Source organism: Gracilinanus agilis, chromosome X (assembly GCF_016433145.1).
Source record: "Gracilinanus agilis isolate LMUSP501 chromosome X, AgileGrace, whole genome shotgun sequence".
Classification (NCBI taxonomy): domain Eukaryota; kingdom Metazoa; phylum Chordata; class Mammalia; order Didelphimorphia; family Didelphidae; genus Gracilinanus; species Gracilinanus agilis.
The window spans coordinates 6,230,345-6,255,371 of NC_058136.1; the positions used below are offsets into that span (position 1 = coordinate 6,230,345).

At 39.7% G+C, this 25,027-nt stretch overlaps 1 protein-coding gene across 1 annotated transcript in view; it reads right to left on the bottom strand.

Annotated features, from left to right (window-relative positions):
- Nucleotides 1-23,534, bottom strand: part of CUL4B (cullin 4B) — a 78,875-nt gene extending 55,341 nt beyond the window's left edge. The window contains exon 1 of the mRNA XM_044682665.1: nucleotides 23,459-23,534. Coding sequence (XP_044538600.1) covers nucleotides 23,459-23,534 — 76 coding nt within the window. The remainder of the gene's footprint in view (nucleotides 1-23,458) is intronic.
- Between the last annotated feature and the right edge of the window lie 1,493 nt (nucleotides 23,535-25,027).

Genomic DNA, 25,027 nt, shown 5'->3' on the forward strand with positions numbered 1-25,027 from the left:
AAGTAGGAGCATGAATCATGTAACCATGTTAAAAATGAATATTAATAAATGTTTAAAAATGTGTTGGGGTTACAGAAATATAAAAATATTGATCACAGCTCTTTTTGTTGTGGCAAAGAACTGGAAACTTAAGAGTATACTTGTCATTTGGGAGATGGCTGGAAAAGTTGTGGTATATGATTATGATGGAATACCGTCATGCTATAAGAAAGGATAAAGGGGATGTTTTCAGAGAGACCTGGGAAGACCAATATGAACTGATGAAAAGTGAAGTAAGCAGAAACAGGAGAACAATGTACACAATGATGGCAATATGGTAAAGATGATCAACTGTGAAAGACTTAAAAGAACTCTGATTAATGCAATGACTAATCATGATTCCAGATGATGATGAAGCTAGCTGACCAGTTCCTGACAGAGGTGATGGACTCAAGGGGCAGACTGAGATATGTATATTTTGGACTTGGCCAATGTAGACATTTATATTGCTCTACTATGCATGTTTGTTTCAAGGATTTTCTTTTTCCTCCCCAAATTGGAAGAGGTGGAAGAGAGGTAAAACAAATGTTTGTTAATTGGGAAAAAGTAAAGTAAAATAAAAGCTACATAAATAATTTTTAAGTTAAAATGACAGGTTTAGACTTAGACTTGGTGACCTTTGAATTCTAGTCCAGCTGGATATCTGAGATCGCATGAGAAGGAATGTGTTATCATTATCCTAAGATAAGTTTGCCACTGACAAAGCACTGGCTTCTTTTAAAAAATTGCTTCCCTTGTATGGAAGGAACCTCTACTAATCTTTGAGACAGCTAGCTATTGTTAACATTTGAATATGTTCTTGTACTCACAGCCTCCCATCCAGGCAAAGCTATCTTGGTATGGGTTAGAAATGTTCTTTTATTTTGAACACTTGTTTGGTTTGAGACCTATGGAAGTAGTTTGGAAGACAGTTTCTCCTTTTCATAGAAGCTCAGAATCATAGGAGAAATTGATAAACATTTTTGCAGTAGGATGGAAAGAACACTGAGTTTGAAATTAATCCCCTCTCCTGGGTGACCCTGGGCAAGTCACTGACCCTGTTTATTAAGTCTGTTTCCTCATCTGGAAGAGAGTGATAATACCTCATATGATTATCACAAGGTTCAAATGAGGTCATGTATATGGCTTTGTCAACTTTAAATGCTATATAAATATCAGCTACAAATATCTCTGACCTCAGTAATCTATAGGGAACTCTCTGCCCCCAAAGTAACAATAAACACAAAAGTCCAGTAATATAAAAATGAAAACAATATAAGAGACTTAAATTCCAATTAATTTCAATGATTTTTGTTCCAGAGAAGAATGAAGCATAAATTTCCTCCTGGTAAAGAGATGGGATGCTGTAGATTCAGAATGTTGCAAATGCTATCAGACTTGGTTGCTCTGGCTTTACTTAACTGCTTTTCTTTGTTACTGTTGTTTTATTTTTGTTTTCAAAGAGGACCAAAGGCATCACAAGGTGATATCTTGACTTGTGTGTGAAATGGATTGAAGTAAAGCAGAGTTACACATCATTAAACATCATTAAACATCATTAGCCTCATTCTCTCTTTTAGAGTCATTGAAATCCAATGGCAAGGCAAGAGTCAGGATGACAGAGTGGAAAGATTCAAAAGAAGGAGAGTAGGAGTAATACTGGAAATAACTAATGTTAAAAAAAGAGCATCAATATTTTAAAATCAAATTAGAGGAAAATATAAACAAACTGTACCATTTATGAATTGATTGAAGGAACTGGGGTTAGATGAACTGGAAAGGGAAGAGTAGGGAATGGGGATGGGAAAGAAGCTATAATAAGTATCTCTAAGAATCTGAAGAGCTGAATGAGATATTAGAGATGTTCTGCTTAGCCCCAGAAGATAGAACTGAGAGCTATGGAAATTCATAGGATAATAGACATGGACTTGAAAGGACCTTAGGGATCATCTATCTTGTTCAGTCTCCAGATTTTACAGAAAAGAAAACTAAGGCCCAAAAAAGCTGAATGACTTGCCCAGGATCATACAGATAGGAAATAGAAAGGCTGGGATTCAAATCATTCTTTCCATGACATCATACTGCCCCCAGGGAGGTAGCTTTCACTACTATGAAAGGAAAAACAGTTGGCCAATTAGAGCCTCCCCCAAATGGGGAATGGGCTGCCCCAGGAGGAGTGATATACTTTCTCCTCAACACTGAAGGTCTCTAAGCAGAGACCTGAGAACCACTTGTCAGGAATAGTGGGGGACAGGGAGCCTCTTTCTCTTTTTTCCTTATATTGTCCTTATATTTTTAGCATTACATATATTTTTATATTATTATATTTATACTACATATTACTTTATATTATTTATATATTTGTATTACTTATACTTATCTTTTTATATTTTAAATTAAGTATACTTTAAATTATTGGATATATTTTATTACTTTATTTCTTATTTTTATATTATTTATATTTAAAATTATTATACATATATTTTATATTACTCATACTTCTATTTTCCGTATTTTTTCCATTACTTTAATTTCTAGATGTTTCATTGCTCTAGTTGTCAAGCCACTCCTTGTAATAAAGAATTTTAAAAAGAAGAAGCAGCAGTTCAACAAACCAATTCATCAACCTATTTCATCAGTTTATGAAATGTTTAAGCCATTCATTTACAGGTTGGGCTAGCTAGAGTTTTTTTGATTTGGGTATTCTATGAATTCATCAAGCAGGGCAAGCTAAAATGGCACCATCTTCTGTGTACCTGACTTCCACGCCTTTGATGACTGCCAACAAACTTACTACAGTTAAAATAACCCAATCACTCTGGCTATCACCCAATCAGAGTCAGCAGCAGCAGCTTACTCGAGGAGTGGTACTTAGTATACTGGCCACTTTAATAGTCTTTTGTTTTGTGGTGGTAACTGTGCTTTAGAAATATTCATTAAACTTCATACCACAGTCCAGTAAGTGGGGGCCCTTATTAACTTGTTTTAAGCAACATAATAAGGACAGCTGATCCTTATACAGGCTTTAATCTGTTATGCTAGTTCAGCCTCACAACAACCTTATTTATATTAGGTTGGTAGTGCTAGGGTGATCACTGATGTTTTATAGATCACAACACTGAGGCCCACAGAGGGGAAGTTACTTGCTCAAGGTCACAGAGTTTCTGACTCCCAGTTAAGCCTGCAATTTCTACTATAGCAAATTGACCTCAATTGGAGTATGTGAATGTATAAAGAAAAAAGGGAGAGAGGCAGGATAAGATGGGGATAGGTAGGGAGAGAAGAGAGACAGAAAGAGGAAAAAAGACAGAGACTTAGAGACCAAAAAGGCCATAAAAGCAAAGATACAGGAAGGAAGAGAGAGGAAGTGATTGACAGAAAAAGATACAAAGAGGAACAGAGAGAGACAGAAAGTTAGAGTTGGAAATAGATAGAGACAGAATTAGAAAAAGACCAAGAAGGGGCAGGTATGTGGAGAGAGAGAGTCAGGACTGGAGACAGGAGGACCTGGGTTCAAATCTGACCTCAGCCATTTCCTACCTGTGTGATCCTGGGCAAGTCACTTAACCACCACTGCCTAGTTCTTCCTTCTTTTCTGCCTTAGAACCAATGCACAATATTGATTCTAAGATAAAAGGTAAGGGTTAAAAAAGAAAAGAAAAGAAAATTATCAAGAAAGAGAAGATATGAGACAGAGAGATAGAGACAGAGAGACATGGAGTGGTTGTTCTCACCTGAGCCCATGTTCCCTGAAGGAATCTTAGGATGAGGATGTTCTGGGGTGATGTGTCTCCCTCCTCAGGTCACGGTAGAGCTCCAGGGCGATTGGTGCTGGATCTCTGGTCATCTGACTATAGGATCTCCCATTGAAATACTCGGATCTTTTTTCACCTTCCAGGATATTGCGGACACTTGCTATCCACTCTATGGAGTTATTCCCTTTAAAAAATGGAATGCTACTTGTTTAAGATAATAGGGGGCTTCTGAAAAGTTGGCATTCTTTAAAACACACTAAAGACAAAAGCACTAATGAGATTGATACTTATGCGTTTTACTGTTTTTAGCAGAATAGTTTTTGACCTTGTAGAAGAATACAAAAAAGGACAGGCAGTGGTAAAACAGTAGGTCATGCTTACATAGTAATAGATGTTCAGGCCTTTGTATAAGGAAAAGTAGAAAATAACCTAGACAAGATGGCCAGGCTGCCTAGCCTTCTTTGAGCCTGTACACATAAGGAAGGGAGTTCATTAATCAAAGCAAGCAGTTCCTGGGCTAGAGGGTTTCTCAAACAAGAGATTTGGGAAACACGCCACTAAATTCAGGCACATCAATTTTTTATTTGATGCTGTCTAAGTAAACTCAAATCTACTCTCAACTTCTTTCTTCAAAGATGTGCTATCTATCCACCTTGGCACCAGGCCCACTGAGAGCAGCTGTGATGCTGACAGAATGCTGAAGAGTAGAAGGCAGGCTGTTTTCCCTAGGGCCTTTGATATTAGAAAGGTATGTAAACACTTAATTATATTTCCAATCACAGCAGGGGTTACCATGCTCATTTTACTTCCTGTTCACTGTAAAGTGACTTCCTACTTTCCAGCTTCCCCTTAATAAAATGCCTTAGCAGTAATAAGTGATGGGATTTGAAAGAGCCTAGAAGGAGTTTCCTAACCCCCAAATCTCTTCACTAATGCCTGAAATTTGGCTCTTTGATCATTAAGGGGACAGTGCTTAAGAGATGCAATGCTATTCCATAGTCATTAAGCCCAGTGCTCTCATTTTAGAGATGAAGAAACTGAGGAGTAGAGAGATAAAGTGACTTGCTCCAGCAGTAAGCTGCAGAGGTGGAATTTGGCCCAGGTCCTTCAGCTTCAGAACCACTGCTCTTTCTACTATACTGGCCCTCTTTTAGAAAACATACACATAATCCACAGAAGAAGTTAGTTTATGAAGTATAGAAGATTCCTAAAAGCTTCTTTTCTGGCATGAGAGACCTGAAGAAGACTCATACAGGAGAGACTAGGGAAAATCCTGGAAGAAATGGAGAGAAGGCCTGAGAGAGAGTTGTGCTCTAATGATGCATTTTGTACACAACAAGCTCTATTCAGGAATTTTATAGCTTTACTTAAGATCAATTCTAATTTTCTCAGCCTAATCAACTATCCCCAGCAGAAGAAATTCTTCTCTAAATTAATGAACAACTTAGAATGACAAAAAAAAATAGTACCTACTTGGATCCAGAACTGCGGGTCCTCTGTGGCCATCTTTAGAATTCTCAGAATTTTCCCTATTGTTACAAGTAGAATCTAGTGAGGTATCATGCATCCCACTTGCTTCTTCAAATCCAAAGCATTGTTTCATTCCATATTAAAAATGAAGCCACAAACTGAGCCTGTCTCATTATTACTGGGCCCTCACTGCCACAAGGTATGTTGGGAAAGCAGGGACAGTCTTTACATGTCACTTAAAGACTGTCCCTGCTCTCCCATGGCATACAGTCTAATGGGGGAGAGAGGATACAAACAACTACATACATACAAGCCACAGATAGGATAAAATGGAGATAATTGATAGAAGGAAGGTCTTAGCATTAAGGGGGGGGGCAGGAAAGACTTCTTGCAGAAGGTGGGACTTAGCTGAGACTTGAAAAAAGCCAATGAAGCAAGAAGGAGAGAGGGAGAAAGAGAGCATTCCAGGATGGTTCTCATAGAGGAAATCTAGGCAATATAAACAAAAAATATAGCGATAAAAACTTTTAAAACTGTATGGAATAAAGAATAACAGGTTATTAGGGGATATCAGTGGCTTAATGGTTTGAGAGATAAAAGGTCCTGGGTCAAAATCTGTCCTCTGACACTTCCTAGCTGTGTGGCCCTGGGCAAATCCCTTAACTCCCATTGCCCAATTCTTACCATTCTTCTGCCTTGGAATCAATATTAAGATGGAAGGTAAGAGTTTAAAGAAAAGAAAAGAAGAATGAATTGAAAGAAGAGGTCAAAAAAAGACTAGAATCCACCTCAGCAAGCAGACACAATCTCTTTGCTGAGAAGAGTTTTGGTATCCAAAGGAAGAACTAATGAAATAGAAACTCATTCACCAGATTTTTTTTGAGTATAGATGATGGAAGAGTATAAGCAAGAAACAATGGGAGGAAAAGCCCATTTTGTGGAAAGTCTGGCTCTTCACTCAGTTGTGTCAGTTCATCCTGATATTATTTCAGGATAAAACTGTAAAAGTAGAAAACAAGAATAAGAAAGAGATCTGTCAACATTTTTCTAATAAACCTTTTCCTCAACCTCTGACAGTGGGAACATCATTTCTGGGCTCTTGCAATTCAAGTTATGAAGTCAACAAGCATTTCTCAACAGNCCTTGAGAAGCTCAAAGTCTAATGAGAGCCATGACCCACAAACAACTTTGATCAAATCAGGTCCTATGGGATGTAAAGTTGGAACATCTTGCACCTCTAAAATTACCTTCCCCTTGGACAGGGCTCCAGGGAGTGATGGTCCTGCTGGCCTGACCCTCCCTGGGGTGGGGGTTGTGTAGCTGTTTCTGACCCTTCTGCCCAAGTGCTGATCCCAGTTCCTAGCTGTTCCTGCGGAGGAGTATGGGTGTCTTCTGAAGACAAACTCCTGCTCCCTAGAGTTTTCTATAACCAAATTTGTCATTCCGTACATCAATATGGTCATTTTGGCACCCAAGGCATTGTAGACTCTGTTAAAAGACTATGGATAGCACCTGGAATAACTACAATCGCCTCTAAAATATGTACAGCTTGTCCTACCTGCTAGGTAAGCATTTTAATCAGCATGCTTTTCGAGGAAAAGCCTTTAGTGGACATTTTCTAGCTTACACACTGTTTGAGAATTTACAAACTGATTTTATCTCTATGCCAAAAGCTGGACAGTATGAATTTTGTCTGGTTAAGGTCAACCAGCTGACCAGGTGGCCTGAAGCATTCCCTACTGCTCAGGCCACAGTGACTTTTGTTGCCAAAGTCCTTTTGAAAGAGATTATTCCTCGTTTGGGCCTTCCAGCACATATTGATTTTGGTAAAGGAATTCATTTTACTGACTCAGTCTTATTGCAAATTTATTCACCTTTGGGGATAACGCCTAAATTTCATAAACTATATCATCCCCAGAGCTCTGGCCAAGTTGAAAGAATGAATAAAGAACTTAAAACTATGACTGGCAAATTGTGCACGGAGACTCATTTAAAATGGCCTGAAATTCTACCTCTGGTCCTATTTTATCTCAGAAGCAGACCCAGAGGTCATTTACACATCTCAGTATTTGAGATGCTATTTGGACATCCACCTATTGAGGTACAACCATTTACTCCTGCCTATCCTTCATTGTTAGGAGGGGATACAACCATTGCCACTTATATGAGACAATTACAGACAAAATTGCAAGAACTCCACGACTCTGGAGCTGATGTTCAAGCAGGCCCCTTAGATTTCTCACTTCATGATTTGAACCCAGGTGATAGTGTGTACATAAAGAATTTCAAACATACTGGATCGACTGAACCTGCTTATGATGGACCATTCCAGATCCTATTAACTATACCAAGAGCCATTAAAATTGGTGAAAGGGACTCATGGATTCATTGCAGTCATATGAAATGAGTACCCTCTATTGATAATAAATAATTTTCTGTACTAATTATAATTGTACCTATTATATTTGATTATTGATTGTATTTGACTATTGTGATAAAAATGTTCTATTGCTGGATTTGCACTATTTTGTTGCACCTTATTTGATTAAACTTGTACTTGAACGATACATATATTACCTCACAACAGAATATCTGTATTAGTGACCTATATTGACCTGATGTGCCTTTTAAAACATTTTGTGCCTTTTGTCATTCCTTTTGTATTTTCTTGAATGTATTATTGCTTTATATACCTCATTTGCACTCACACTGTGGATCATGGCAAGTTAAAAAGGGAATGAATCTTATTTTTGGAAATTAACCTCTATACTTTATCTCTGTGATTGTGAAACTATGCATTTTTAATATTTTTGTTTTTTGTTTTTTCTTCCTACATGTAAAATACAGTATTTGACTTTTTCCCCCTCAATTTTTTTACATTTGAAACACATCATCAGCATTAAATAGATTTTTGACTGTTTTGATTTTTGCAATAAAAATAAGCTAAGATGCCCATTTGCCTAGCATATAAATGCATACCCCAAAAGCTTCGGACTATGGAAACCTGCCACTAGTTATTTAATTATTATGAAACTTTTGCTTGATGACTATGTCTAATCCAAGGAGAATCGGACCACAAAGGAACACAGAAGTTGACCTACAAAGTGCCAAACGAGCACAAAAAAGGAAAAGAGACAAAACCAATCCTTACAGGGATTGATGGCATTCTATGCAAAGAGTGCAAAGACTTGATCATGTGTGAGACTTGAGCTTGCGAGGCTTCACATATGTTAAGATGTAGGACTTCCTTGTACCATACTCTATACCAAGTACTCAACATCAATTATTTTGGCTCCATTATCTTTGAAAGTGAAGAAAAGGATCAAACCAGGAAATGCTATTTCCCCTTTGTTTAGAGATCTAGTCTCTTTTTTTTCTATTTCTTTCATGATGTGTCAACTTACTGTAGTCCAGGCTGCTAAATTGAGTTAGTGAGTAATTATTGTTGCAAAGCTTATGGGACATGGATCACCACAAGAATCTGTTGTGATTAGTGATTTTTTTTCTTTCCTAGAATTTTTCTTTCTTCGAATTTTTTAATATCCTCTCAGAGGTTATTTTTTCCTTTTTTCCTTTTATTTCCTTGGACTCTTTGATGTTTTTGATAACTGATTTGTATACCTTATGATTTGACCATGTATTCCTGTGTGATGCCTATGTGTATCCCTGTATTTTCCTCAGGAGGGAATGTATAATTATTCTCCTCGGGGGGACTATGTTATTGCTGTGAATTTGGACTTGAATTTGACCCTAATTTAGAACAGAAGACTACCTCCCAGAATCCAGAAGGCCCCATAAGATGCCTGCGGAGAATTCCTACCGCACCAGAAGATCCAGAGTGAACTTTGAGACATGGAGAATTTGAACTTTGGCTGGGAGGGGGGGTTTGAATGTATTTATTTTGAATGGACATTCTTATGCCAAAAAGGAGACTGCCCCCTAAATGGCTTTTTGTCAATGCACTGAACATTGATTTTGTTCTTTCTCCCTTTTATTTCCCTTTTATCTCCGAATTATTATAAATTTTAATTTGATTATGTTTTCATGATCCATTGGGGAGACTGGTTTCCCAAAGGATCACAGAGGGGAATGTAAAGTTGGAAGATCTTATACCCCTGAAACTAAATTACCCATAATTCCTTTTCACCTTGCATATGTGTGCTTTGGTTTTCACGGTCTGTATTTAATTTGAGTTTGCCTGGTCATGAGCTCTCTCGGCAGGGCAATGGTGTGGTGAGCCTGGCTGGTGGGGCAAGCCTCTTTAGGGTGAGTGGGAAAGGTTCCCCCGCATTCCTCTAGCTCTCTAATTTATATGAATAAATCCTTATAAATATCATATTTTGGAGGCATTGAATATAGATTTTAAAATCCACAGTCATAAATTAGAATAATCTTAGAGGGAAGGTACTAGAATTACAGAGGATCTGGAAAGTCTTCTTGCTGGGGATGGAAATCTAGATGGGGCTTGAAGGAGGTTCAGGAATTCCTGTCAAGGCATACATGGAGTTGAGAGATTGGGTATCACATGCCAGAAATAGCAAGGAGACCAATATCAATAGAGTCACAGAGTTCCTGGAAAAGAAGAAGGTATAGAAAGACTGGAAAGGGAGGAGGAGTCAAGGTTAGGAAGGGCTTTAAAATCCAAACAGAGGATTTTGTATTTGATTCTGAACATGATAAGACCACCATTGGAGTTTATCAAACTGGGAGGCAGAGCTTTTCAGGATGGTTCTCATAGAGGAAATCTATGCAATATAAGGGAAAAAAATCCAATAAAAACATTAAAGAATAACAGTTTTGGGGGGCATGTCAGTGGCTTAGAAGTTTGAGAGATGAGAGGTCCTGGGTTCAAATCTATCCTCTGACACTTCCTAGCTGTGTGACCCTGGGCAAATCCCTTAACTCCCATTGCCCAACTCTTACCATTCTTCTGCCTTGGAATCAATACTAAGATGGAAGGCAAGAGTTTAAAAAAAAGAAAAGAAGAATGAGTTGAAAGAAGAGGTCAAAAGAACCTAGAATCCACCTCAGCCAGCAGGCACTTAATCTCTTTGCTGAGAAGAGTTTTGGTAGCCAAAGAAAGAACTAATAAAATAGAAACTCAGTCATCAGATTTTTTTGAGTATAAATGATGGAAGAGTATAAGCAAGAAATAGTGGGAGGAAAAGCCCATTTTGTGGAAAGTCTGGCTCTTCACTCAGTTGTGTCAGTTCATCCTGATAGTATTTCAGGATAAAACTGTAAAAGTAGAAAACAAGAATAAGAAAGAGATCTATCAACATTTTTCTAATAAACTTTTCCTTAACCACTGACAGTGGGACCATCACTTCTGCCCTCTAGCAATTCAAGTTATGAAGTCAACAAGCATTTCTCAACAGAAGTGCTACAAAGACAGGCCCAAGATATTCTCTGCCCTTGAGCAGCTCAAAGTCTAATGAGAGCCATGACCCACAAACAACTCTGATCAAATCAGGTCCTATGGCAGGGGTGGGCAACATATGGCTCTTTCTGCAGGAGCCATAAAGTCCATTTTTTTTTTCAGGCACTGTTACAGGAGCGCACACTGTGAGCACTGTACGGCTCTCACGAAATTATATTTTAAAAAATGTGGCGTTTATGGCTCTCACGCCCAAAAAGGTTGCCGACCCCTGTCCTATGGGATAAATTAGAATAATCTTAGAGGGAAGGTACTAGAATTACAGAGGATCTGAAAAGGTGTCTTGCTGGGGATAGAAATCAAGCTGGGGCTTGAAGGAGGTCCAGGAATTCCTGTCAAGGCATACATGGAGTTGAGAGATTGAGTATCACATGCCAGAAATAGCAAGGAGACCAATATCAATAGAGTCACAGAGTTCCTGAAAGGGAAGAAGGTATAGAAAGTCTGGAAAGGGAGGAGGGGTCCAAGTTAGGAAGGGCTTTAAAAGCCAAACAGAGGATTTTGTATTTGATTCTGAAGACAATAAGACGGCTATTGGAGTTTATCAAACTGGGAGGCAGAGTTCAGTCTTCTGCTTTAGATCATCATTTATTCACTATGGACTGGAGTAGAGAGATAGCTTGAGGCAGGGGGAGCAGCAGGCAGGGTACTGGCAAAATTTGGCCAAGGCCAGCTCTACTGAAGAACTTAATAGCTTTATTTAAGATCAGTCATAATTTTCTCAGCCTAATTAACTATCCCCAGCAGAAGAAACCCTTCTCTAAATGAATGAATGACTTAGAATAACAAAAAATAGTACCTACTTGGATCCAGAACTGCAGGTCCTCTGCAGCCATCTTTAGAATTCTCAGAATTTTCCCTATTGTTACAAGTAGAATCTAGTGAGGTATCATGCATCCCACTTACTTCCTTAAATCCAAAGCATTGTTTCATTCCATATTAAAAATGAAGCCACAAACTGAGCCTGTCTCATTATTACTGGGCCCTCATGCCACAAGTATGTTGGGAAAGCAGGGACAGTCTTTACATGTCACCTAAAGACTGTCCCTGCTCTCCTATGGCATACAATCTAATGGGGGAGAGAGGATACAATCAATTACATACATGCAAGCCATAGACAGGATAAAATGGAGATAATTGATAGAAGGAAGGTCTTAGCAGTAAGGGGGGGCAGGAAAGACTTCTTGCAGAAGATGGGATTTTGCTGAGGCTTGAAGAAAGCCAGGGAAGCAAGAAGGAGAGAGGGAGAAAGAGAGCATTCCAGGATGGTTCTCATAGAGGATATCTAGGCAATATAAACAAAAAATAAAGCGATAAAAACTTTTAAAACTGTATGGAATAAAGAATAACAGGTTATTAGGGCATATCAGTGGCTTAATGGTTTGAGAGGTCCTGGGTTCAAATCTGTCCTCTGACACTTCCTAGCTGTGTGACCCTGGGCAAATCACTTAACTCCCATTGCCCAATTCTTACCATTCTTCTGCCTTGGAACCAATACTAAAATGGAAGGTAAGAGTTTAAAAAAAAGAAAAGAAGAATGAGTTGAAAGAAGAGGTCAAAAGAGCTTAGAATCCACCTCAGCCAGCAGGCACTTAATCTCTTTGCTAAGAAGAGTTTTGGTAGCCAAAGGAAGAACTAATAGAAACTCAGTCATCAGATTTTTTTATGAGTATATATGATGGAAGAGTATAAGCAAGAAACAGTGGGAGGAAAAGCCCATTTTGTAGAAAGTCTGACTCTTCACTCAGTTGTGTCAGTTCAGTCTGATAGTATTCAGGATAAAACTGTAAAAGTAGAAAACAAGAATAAGAAAGAGATCTATCAACATTTTTCTAATAAACTTTTCCTTAACCACTGACAGTGGGACCATCACTTCTGCCCTCTAGCAATTCAAGTTATGAAGTCAACAAGCATTTCTCAACAGAAGTGCTACAAAGACAGGCCCAAGATATTCCCTGCCCTTGAGAAGCTCAAAGTCTAATGAGAGCCATGACCCACAAATAACTCTGATCAAATCAGGTCCTATGGGATAAATTAGAATAATTTTAGAGGGAAGGTACTAGAATTACAGAGGATCTCGAAAGGCTTCTTGCTGGGGATAGAAATCAAGCTGGGGCTTGAAGGAGGTCCAGGAATTCCTGTCAAGGAACATATGGAGTTGAGAGATTGGGTATCACATGCCAGAAATTGCAAGAAGACCAATATCAATAGAGGAAGAAGGTATAGAAAGTCTGGAAAGGGAGGAGGGGGTCTAGGTTAGGAAGGGCTTTAAAAGCCAAACAGAGGATTTTGTATTTGATTCTGAAGATAATAAGATGCTATTGGAGTTTATCAAACTGGGAGGCAGAGTTCAGACTTCTGCTTTAGATCATCATTTATTCACTATGGATTGGAGTAGAGAGATAGCTTGAGGCAGGGGGTGTAGCAAGCAGGGTACTGGCAAAATTTGGCCAAGGCCAGCTCTACTCAGGAATTTTATAGCTTTACTTAAGATCAGTTCTAGTTTTCTCAGCCTAATTAACTATCCCCAGCAGAAGAAACCCTTCTCTAAATGAATGAATGACTTAGAATGACAAAAAATAGTACCTACTTGGATCCAGAACTGCAGGTCCTCTGTGGCCACCTTTAGAATTCTCAGAATTTTCCCTATTGTTACAAGTAGAATCTAGTGAGGTATCATGCATCCCACTTGCTTCTTCAAATCCAAAGCATTGTTTCATTCTATATTAAAACTGATGCCACAAAGTTATTGTATGTAAATATTGCTAGGCTTTCAATGCCCCAAAGTACTGTTCTAGTCCTCTCAATTCTCCTGGATTCTTCATCCCACTCAAGTTCCAAACCTGGTCCCAAGCTTCCCAGACCTGCATTTACTCATCTGATAGTGTCACATTATTTTTTGCTGAAAAAAATGGAGACCACTCACTTTGAGCTATGTCTTTTTCCCTTCTCCAAATCTCACACCCTCTAACATCATGCCCTACCACTTCTTCCTTTGGTCTCTGAGGAGAGGTTGAGGACTGGAATCCTCAGTTATGGGCTGGATTGGGGAGAGGCTCAAGGCAGGGAGCGATTCTTCTCCCTCCTCCCCTCCCCCAGCCAGGTTCTTGCAGTAAGCCAGACATGAGGCTACCATCAGGGTGGTGGCAGTGTCAGGGAAGAGAAGGGACATATGTGATCAGTGTAACAAAGACAGCAATGACAGGCCTTGGCAATAGATTGGATGTGAGGGGAAACTGGGTAAGAGAAAGAGGGGGAGAAGGCAAGGAGCAGTAGTATTCCAAATTCAACTGCATAATTCATTGAACATGTATTAAGTACCTCCTGTTCTGTGTCAGGCCCTGGGTTAAGCACTGGGGAGACCAAGACAAAAATGAGACTGGCCCTGCTCTCAAGCAACTGATAATTGACTAGAAGCAATTCTATATGTACACAGATAAGTGAAACAAGATACAACTAAAATAATTTTTAAGTAATTCATGAGGCCTGGGTAGTAATACCTAGAGGAATAAGGAGAAATCTCTTGTACGAACTGGTACTCAGGTGGAAAAGGGAACTCAGTGTTCTAAGAGGCAGAGGTAGGAAAGGAGATCATTTATGGAACATACTTTGCAAAGGCTTGGAGATGGGAGATGTGATATCATGTATAGGTAGAAGAATGTAGGTACATCTGGCTGGAATGTAGAGGCCTGAGGGAGAATAATGTATATTCTAAGAAGCAGATGGGGAAAGATTTAGGTGTTGGTGTTTTTTTTTTAATTTTTATTTAAACCCTTACCTTCCACCTTTGGCTTTGAATCAATACTAAGTATTTGTTCCAAGGCAGAAGTGGGATGAAGACTAAACAACTGGGATTAAGTAATTTGCCCAGAGTCATGGAGCTAGGAAGTTTTCTGAGGCCACATTGGAACCCAGGACTTCCAGTCTCCAGACCTATCTTTCTATCCACTGGGCCATCTTGCTGCCCCAGAAAGGTTTTAAATGCCAGATTTAGGAATTGATATGATCTCTTTCAGTTAATAGAGAGCTATGCTCCTGAGCCTGAGGAGGGACATGGCCCAACCCCCAGTTATGCTGTATATAGTTTACACTGACTTGTGTTTATGTTGCCTTCTTCCTCTAAACAATAAACAAGCATTTATTGAGCACTGGTTGTATGCCAGGCACTATGCTCATCATTGAATAGGAGAGAAGATCCTTAAGGAACTTTTTTTGGTCTCTGTATCTTCAACTTCAACAACTAGAGCAGTGCCTAGCAGATAGTAAGCACCTATTAGTAGGTGGCACAGTGGCTAGAGTGCCAGGCCTGGAGTCAGGAAGACTCCTCTTCTTGAGTTCAAACCTAGCCTTAGACACTTACCAGTTGTGAAACCCAGAGGAAGTCAGTTCACCCTGTTTGCCTCAATTTCCTCATCTGTTAAATGAGCTGGAGAAGGAAATGGTGAACCACTCCAATATCTTTCCCAACCAAACCCCAAATGAGTCAAACATGTCACATAGTCACACGTGACTGGAAAACAACTGACCAAGAAAAGGAGAGAATAGTAACATATTTTTTGAAAATATGAAGAAAAAGAGATTAGGAAGGATGTGAGAAAAAACTCCCCCAATGTTCTCCTGCTTATTTTGTTAAAGATAATATATATTCTTCCCAAACAAAGCACACACAGTTTGTTTTGGTGAACCCATCTTTTAATACATTGTCATTTATTTATTTGAAGGTTTGCTTTTTTGATGGTCAGGAAATTTAGAATTTTAAAAGGTAGGCCATTAAACAAGGAAAGAGAGAGGGGAGTTGCCTTTTCTCTTGCAAATTTGTTCATTGCACTCCAATTGATCAGTCAATCAACAAACTTTGTGCCAGGTACTGGGTGAAAATGTTTCTAGAAGTCTTTCTCAAGTTAGACCTCCGTCATGAAATTAACTACAGGAGTCAATCCCAAGGATGAGTTTCGATATGAGTTTGAATTTACTGGACCTCATGGGGTGAGGCACTAGGTCCATCTATATAGATCGCTTAAAGTCTTGGTGAATTGCACTGGGGCACTGAGTGAATTGTCCAAAGTCCCAGAGCTAGAAGGTATCAGGGGCCTGCCTATTGACCCGAGGGCTTCCAGACTGTACAGAGGATCCTCTAATCAAGCCTGCAGACTAATTCTCTGAGGAAGTACATAAAATAGATACAAAGGAAACTAATTATATTGAACTACAGGGATCAAATTTTTTTAAAAACAAGTTCATGGACTCCAGTAAGGAATCTGTAGTCTAGGGTACTACCCATAATTTTGGTAAATACACCTCTGTTTTTAGCAGTCCTGATTTCAGGGGAAATTACCAGATTTGATAAAGTTTATAAAACACTTTACACAAATAATCTAATTTGATCCTCATGAGAATCCTTTGAGGTAGATATTATAATTATTGTCATTTCCTAGATGGGAAACTGAGGCTGAGAAAGGTTATATGCCTTACCCACAGTGATAGTGCTAGTAAGAATCTGAGGTCTGAGTCAGGAAGACCTGAGTTCCAACCTGACCTTAGACAATGTCCTAGCTGTGTGACCCTGGGCAGGTCACTTAACCCTGTTTGTCTAGCCCCTGTCTTTCTGTTTTAGAAGTATTACATGTTATATGTTATATGTTATATGATAGAAAGTAAGGGTTAAAAGAAAACGTATGTGAGGTAAGGTTTGAACGCAAATCTTCCTAATTAAAGGTTCAGAGCTCTAGGCACTATAGCATGCTATCTCTTAAGGTGTATCTTCAATCATGTGCTTCAGACCTTGAATTTAGTTCTCCAGAAATCTTGGATGAGCTTGTCATCTGAGTAACTTCAAGGCTACTGCTTTCTACCAAGTCAAAAGCTTATTTTGCAAACAAATAAAAAAACCTCCTAAAACAGTGATGGGCAAACTATGGCTGTGGGCCAGACATGGCCCCCTGAAATGTTCGATCTGTCTGTGTGACATTATTCCTAATCTGATGAATCCAATGAGTAGGATAGAATACAATGAAACTTCAAAAGAGTTGCCTTAAAAACAGACTGACAGATGAGCATTTCCTTTCCTTTGGTCCTGGCTTTAAAAAGTTTGCCCATCACTGGCCTAAACCACTAACTCATATATTCTAGATATCTTTAAATCAATTCTTTAACTATGAGGACATGGTCTCCCATGGGGATTCGCTGACATCATCCCACCCATCATTGTGTTTTCATCCAAGAGGCCTTTGGCCTGTGTGTAGATTAAGTACATGCCAGTGGTCTACAAATGAGAAAGTAAGCTGATGGGTAAGGACCGTCTGAGAAAGGCTGTATGCTGTAGGAGGGATATGTTCTAGGCTTGCATTCAGGAAAGCAAGCCTTGGGTTCAAATCTCTCAGATGCTTTCAAGTGATCTCAGATTGCCTCTTGATGTGGTCTTGTCTTTATAGTGGTCCAGCAATGTCATGTGGTGGGCACATTATGGAACACTATCTCTAAAGATCCCAAAAGGATCAGTGAACTAACTGCCTTGTGGTAGACTTAGGTAGGCAGCATGAAGCTCAGTACCAATAATGACTCAAAGATGAGAATTGATGAAAAATGTCGCCTAGGCAATGGATGTTTGGAAAAGGAGATCATAGGACAAGAGGGAAGAATAACGGATGGAAAGTCAGAGTTGATGTGCTGCTGTCAGCAAAATACTAAAAGGCATTGGGGAAATCACCCAGCATCTTGGTTCAAAGTAACCACAGTCTTGTACAAAAAGTCTTCTGGGAAGCTGTGGACAAGAAATAACAAGATAAGAAATTGAGCATGGGCTGAAATCTGCACCAATAGGGAGAGTACCCATATCTACAGTGAGTTCAGGGATAGATTAGACTGTAGAGGGACACGATCTCTTGTTCTCTTGTTCCTGTTTTTTTCTTTTTGTCCTTCAAAAAAGCTTTTTATTGATACTTTTTGTTTTTACAATCATTTTCATTTGCACAGATAATTCTTTCCACTTTCCATCTCCAGTAAGCCCTCCCTTGCTTTATTATTAAGGCTCCTTTTAATAAAGATTAAAAAAGAAACTTTCTTTCCTCCTAAAGTTTTGCTCTTAGGGGAATTCAGCCTGCATATCAATACTCTGAAACATCCATTTGCAACTCCCATTTCCTCAGCTCTCTCATTTCCTAATGTCTCAGCTGCACACACACAGAGATGTTCCTAACCTTGATCTTGCCATGACTCACCAATGTTCTCCTTATGTATTCATGAACTCTGGCATTCCTTTATCTGATTGGAATTCTTTGTCATGTCATGTTTCTAGCAGTTTCCCAACTCTGAATCCTGTTCTTTGCCTTCAATCTGACCTTGAATCCCTCCATCACTCAGTTCTTTCTTTCCCGGCCATTCCTGCCTCCCCTCATACTGGCTACAGCTGGCCTCCCTTGCTGATCCCTTGGTGAACCACCTCACCTTTAGACTGTCCACTTCCTTGATTCCCTTTTACTCCAGATCCTAATCATTGTTTTATTTACCAAGTCTCAACCTTGAAGCACTCTGACTACCCACTGTCTTCAGTCCTCTTGTACTGCTGAAGAAAGTGGTAAAAACCATCATACTGGCACTAGTCACTCTTCCCTCTTTTTTCTTATCTGGACCCCCTCAGCTTTTCACTGTTTTCCTCATTGGAACCTCCATTTTCCCCCCTCCCTCCTTCATATCTCCAATTGTTCTGTGTCAATCCTCAGACTTATATTATTCCCACCATTTCTGGTAGTATCCACCCTAAGGCAGGAGAGCAGGAAGGGCTAGAAAATGGGGGTTGTGACTTGCCCAGGGTCACTCAGCTAGGAAGTGTCTGAGGTCACATTTGAACCCAGGACTGTCCATCTCTAGGCCTGGCTCTCTATCCACTGAGCCACCTAGCTGGCCTCTCTTCATTATTGTTAAGGATCTCAGCATCCTCCCAGTCACCCAGGCTCTCTACCTAGGTGTCATTCTTGACTCTACTCTCTGACCACCTCCCCATATCCATTCTTTTGGTAAATCTTATTGATTCTGCCTTGCTGGCATATCCTCTCCCTACGACTCTCCACTGAAACTGCTGTCACCCTGGTAAAGGTCATCATCTTCTCATACCTGGCCTACTAAAACAGCCTGCTGGTTGGTCCTCCTGCCTCCGGCTTCTCCTGCCCTAGTCCAGCCTTCACCCAGCTGTCAAATTAATCTTCCTAAAGTACAGATCGGGCCATGTTAGCACTTGCCCCCATTCAAGAAACTACAGGGGTTCCGTGCCACTTCTAGAATTAAATATAAAACCTTTATTTGGGCATTTAAAGCCCTTCATAACCCGCCTTCCTCCTACCTTTTTAAAAATAATCTTCTTAGACTTTACTCCCTGATACAAACTCTGTAATCTAGTCATACTGGTCTCCTTGGTGTTCTTCAAACAAGACACCATCTCCAGGCTCTGGGCTTTTCCACTGGCTGTTCCTCTGTGGACTCCTGACTTCCCTGACTTTCTTCTAGTTCCAGACCAAATTCCATCTTCTAAAGGAAATTTCACTTTTAGTTCCTTCCTTCTGTTAATTATCTCCAATTTGGCCTGCTTATATCTTGCAAGAACGTGGTCTTTTGCTTATTGTCTCCATCAGACTGTGAATCCTAGAGAATCAACTAAAAAACCCAGTTTAAACAATTAATAACTTTAGCAAAGTTGCAGGATATAAAATAAACCCACACAAATCACCAGCAGTTCAATATATTGCCGGCAGAGTCCAGCAGCAAAAGATGGAAAGAGAAATTCCATTTAAAATAACTGTAGACAATATAAAATACTTGAGAGTCTATTTGCCAAGACAAACCCAGGAACTATATGAACCCAATTACAAAACACTTTTCACACAAATAAAGTCAGACCAGAAAAATGGAAAACTATTAATTGCTTATGGGCAGGCTGAACTAATATAATAAAAATGACAATTCTACCTAAGTTAATCTACTTATTCAGAAGTGCCATACCAATCAAACTACCAAATATTCATTTTATAGAGCTAGAAAAAATACTAACAAATTTCATCTGGAAGAACAAAAGGTCAAGAATATCAAAAGAATTAATGAAAAAATATGTGAAGGAAGGTGGTCTAGCAGTTCCAGACCTCAAACTGTATTACAAAGTGGTAATCTTCAAAATGATCTTGTACTGGCTGCTATAGTTGAGAGAGGGCAACTAGGTGGTACAGTGAGTAGTACCTAGAGAGAGGGCCTAGAGTCAGGAAGACTTGAGTTCAAATCTGATTTCAGACAGTAGCTGTGTGACCCTGGACAAGTCACTTCACACTGTTTACCTCAGTTTCCTTCCTTCTTTCTTCCTCCCTCCCTCTCTTTCTTTCTACCCTGCCTGCTTTTTATCCTGTCTCCCTTTCTTTCTTCCTGCCTTCCTTCTTTCCTTCCTGTTACCATACTTCTTGCTGGAGAACTCAAGAATGGCTAATTCCACGCCCAGGGGGAATCTGAGACTCAGAGTCTTTGAGTGGCTAGCCCAGAATCACACACCTTGTAGATATTTGAGGAAAGATTCAAAACTATCTCTGTACCTGAATGGCCCAGCTAACTATTTAAGTCAGTCCCAGTTTTTTTGAGAGGATTAAAATGTTCAGAAAAGCCTCTGAAAGTTTATGATAACTCTTTACCTCTTTTCTTTAAAGGGGCAGCCCTGATCTGGTTCAACCAGAGGCAGCATGGTGTTATGAACATGCATTCAGAAGATGGGAATCAGGGATGGATGATGATTTCATCAGTATAAAGAACTTCCAGGTTAGGAAACTCACTGTACCAACGCAGGTCTACTTTTCTCTACAATTGATAGAGTTGTAATTTTCTCAAAGGAAGGACAGTTGCCTAGGGTACTATGAGCTCCCTTCCAGCTCTCAGATTCTGATAAATTTGTGATTTGGTGATTTATTACTTATGTGGCCTTGGGCAAGTCACTCAGCCTAGTTCCTCATTTGTAAAATGAGGGAGTTGGACTTGGCCTCAGAGGCTCTTTCCAACTCTGAAGCTATTTCCTTATTTGTGAGCACTTTACTTACTTTATCAGAATGTTTTGCGGTCATGTGGTAAAGTAAAAAGAGACTTGAATGGAGTCAGAGGACCTAGCTTCAAAACCTGTTTCTGCTACTTACCTGTGTGACACAACTTCTGAGGCCAGAGTCTCCATATCTGAAAAATGGGTGGATTTCACTAGATGACCTCAAAGTTTCCTATTACTAGGGAGTTTGCATGAGACAGTGAAGAGAGCACTGGCTCTGGAGACAGAAACCCTAGCAAGTCCAAAGATCATTCAGGACATTCACCTTGGGCCTCAGTTTCCTTATCTGCAAAATGAAACGGTTAAAACAAAGGGCTCTATGGTTGCTCCTAGGTCTAGATCTATGCCTTTTCAGGTGATTTGGGGCAAGTCATTTGAGCCTCTCTGGGCCTCAGTTTCCCCCTCTATAAAATGAGAGGATGGGACTAGATGTCTTCTGAGGGTTCTTCCAGCTCTAGATCTAGGATTCCTACTATTGCACTTTGAGTAAGTCTGTTAACCCCTGGGACTCACTTTCCCCTTCTGTAAAATGAGGGGGTTACTCTATGTTGTCTAAGATCCCTTCTGGTTCAAAATCTATGATCCTATGTGTGATTGGGAAAGTCAATGCTCCCCTCTTTCATTTCTATCCTCTGTAAAATGAGGGAGTAAGACTAGATGGCCTCTGAGGGTCTTTCCAGCTTCATGTAGAATAAAGCCTTGGAGAGGAAATATTGAATGTACTTTTTCCAGAGTCCCACCAGATTATTCTTTTTTTATTTTTGGTTAACTTTTATATTCTGTCTTCATAACAACTCTAAGACAGAAGGGTAAGGGCTAGGTAACTGGTGTTAAGTGACTTGCCCAAGGTCACACAGTACATACTTATTAAAGTGTCTAAGGCTAGATTTGAACCTAGGTCCTCTCAACTGAAGGCCTGGTGCTCTATCCATTGTGCCACCTAACTGCCCCAAATATATACAGATTTTTTTTGAGGTAAACAGGGTTAAATCACTTGCCCAGGACTCCACAGCTAGTAAAGTGCCTGAGGTTGGATTTGAAATCAGGGCTCTCTGATTCTAAGCCCAGCACTTTATCCCACTATGCCACTTAGCTGCCTCTCCACTGGACAATTCTTGCTGAGGTTTAGGAAGAGTAGAGGAAGAAGAAATTCAGGATACCCTGTGAATTACTGTCCAAGCCCCCCTCCTCCCACATGGAACACAAAACTATCCTTTCCAAAACAAGATGGTACAAGAGAGATAAGCCCAAAGATGTTTTTTTAATTTTTTCAGTTTTATGAGGTTTTTCCTTCTAAGCTTAAATTATCTAAATATTATGGGCATTGCCTACTTAAGGGATACTGTGGTGGTATTCTTTGTCCTAGCCTATTTCCTTCTATTTCTGTCTAAACTTGTGAACATTTGTATCTTTTCTCCACATACAAGTTAGATACTAGCACAAAGCAGCTGGGCTCTTTTCAAGGACCAGAAGAAGGATGACCTGGGGGGACAGCCTAGAGATTATAATGTTCTGCCACTTTCTGGCTTTACTTCTACAGATTGACCTTGCATAGTTTTGCTATTCTGTTTTTCCCCTTATTTTTTTATTTTTTAAGTTGCCTTCATTTTCTAATAGATTTCTCTCCACTTCCTAGCCAAGGGTCCCATACCTTTTAAAAAAGACTTTTAAAAAAAGGAAAGGAAAAAGCAGTTCAGCAAAACTGATTAACAACAAATGGACAAAATCATGTTTGCTGCCATATATAATATTTTACCCTCATAGTCTTCCACCTCTGTAAAGAAGGGAGCAAAGGTGCATTTGATTAACTCTTCTCTGGAACCACGTTTCTTTAGACTTAGTTTCTATGAATACCATAATCTTTTAATCCTTGGTAAAGTCTGATTCTAGAATTTTCCCTGTAATATGCTATGGCAAGTGGCACAATAATAACTCATAATTTCCATAGGGTGGCTGAACATCTAAAAGCACATTCCTCAAAGAGACCTTCTGAAATCTGGAGTAGAAGCATCATCTCCAACTTATAAAGGATGAATTAATATACTTAGATCCCCAAATTAAGGCTTGCCGACTCCTCAGAGATCATTCACTGAGGAGGAAACTGAGGCCCAGGGAGAGAAAAGAACTTTCCCAGGTCACATACAGTATCCTAGATTTAGAGTTAGAGCTTGCTGACCCCTTAGCAATTAAAGGCCATTTGGTCCAATCTCTTCTTTTTTCCAGAGGAGGAAACTGAGGCCCAGGAAAGGAAAAGGAATTTGTCCAATCTCACATTTAGGATCTTAGCTCTAGGACTGGAAAAGGCCTTCTAGTCCAACCCCTCCATTTTACAGAAGAGGAAACTAAGGCCCAGGGAGGGGAAGTAACTTGCCCACAGTCATACAGATGGTAAGTGTCTGGGTGGGGAGTTTAGTGCTGCAGTTGTGTTATAGCCTCTACTTGTGGTCCCAATGTTCCTTCTGTTGTTATGCTTATGTCTTCTTTCAATCCTGAACCTTTGCCCTATTTATGTCACTTCTCTATCTATATCTTTTCTTCCTATTGTGCTACTTATGCTTATGAGTTGTTACAAGCTCAGTTCTTCTTGCAGAAGGTTTATTGGATACAGTCCATCTTCCCACAGATGAACAACTACCATTTGCAGAGTCTGATGAAGGATTTGAACCCAGGTTCTGTTACATCAGAGCTAATCTGCTTTCTACTTTGCTGTATCATTACCTTCTTCGAAACAGCCTGCCCAGACTTTGTTGTTGTTGCTCAGTTGTGTCTGATTCTTCGTGACCCTGTGAATCATGTCATCGTACATGGGATTTTCTTGACAAAGATACTGGAGTAGTTTGCTATTGCCTTCCTCAGCTCATTTTTCAGATGAGGAAACTAAGGCAAACAGGAGTAAGTGACTTGCCCAGGGTCATACAATTAGGAATTGTCTGAGGACTCCATGCCTTGGCCAACTCTGTATAGAGAAGGACTAGGACTGGTAGAGAATGGAAACAGAGATCTGAAACCTCTCCATCTCCCAGAGGTAGTTGCTCCTGGGTCTAGCAAGGGAGATAAGATTCCTAAACCACTAGGGACTAAGGAGAATGTAAAAAGACAAAAGGAGAGGAAGAAATCCAAAATTGCTTACATCAGTTGGGGCTCTTAATCTGGGGGTCTCTGAACTTGATTGTTGGAAATATTTGGATAACTGCTCCAATATAATTGGTTGGCTTTGCAGTGTTAGGGACTTTTAATTTTATATACTTAAAAACACAATTCCAAGAAGGACTGCCTAGATTTCACCAGAGGTTAAATGAGTCCAAGCCACAAAAACCAGTTAAGATCATTTGATCTAGGGAGGATCAAAGAAAGGTTTTTCGATAGCCTTTGATCTTGGTCTTGAGGGGTGGGAAGAATGTGGACAGCAAGATTTGCTGGCACAACAGTAACAGCAATGTTGTGACAATGATTAAATGTAAAAGATGTGGCTACTTTGAGCAATACAATGATCTAAGCCAATTCCAAAGGACTCTAGAGTGAAAAAGAGAGAACTGATGAACTCCCAGGGAAAACTCAAGAAGAGCTTTCTCTCTTTATTTTTTGCTTTTTTCAAAATATGGCTAATATGGAAATATTTTTAGATGTCATATTGCTTGTCTTAGTGGGTTGAAGGAAGGGAAGAGAATTTGGAACCCAAAATTTAAAAAGAGAAGAATGTTAAAAAGTAATAATAATTAAGACGAGAGGGAAGAGTTGATAGCACAGCTAGAACCATCATCAGGCAGCCAGGGTTGTGCCTTACATGCCATTGTGGGGTGCGAGGGGGGCAGCTTCCCACTCCATGGCCCCACTCTTCCCCCTACTGGCCACTGTTTTCACTGAACCTGGATTGCCATCCTTGGCTCCAAGGTCCTCTTGACCAAAGAGACCCTCTCCTGGGGCATCTTCCTACTAGGATTTGCTCCCTGGAACAACTTCATTATCTCAGTTCCAGATCAGCTATTCTCCTAACTGATAAAAACCTAAGCCTTGCACCTTTACTAAAATTGATCATGCATTTTGGCATAACAGTTTCACAAAACATGTATAAAGGCAGAAATACTAAACACATCATTTATTGATCAAAATGCAATGAAAAATTTATAAGTTACAACACAGGAGCCTTAAGAACTAAAAAGTAACGAGATTAAATAATATAATTCTTAAGAACTGGTGGGTGAAAGAACAAAATTTAAAAGTTAGCAAATATAATGAGAAAATGGTACCACAACTTATGGGATATCTCTAACAGGTCTCCACCAGGGA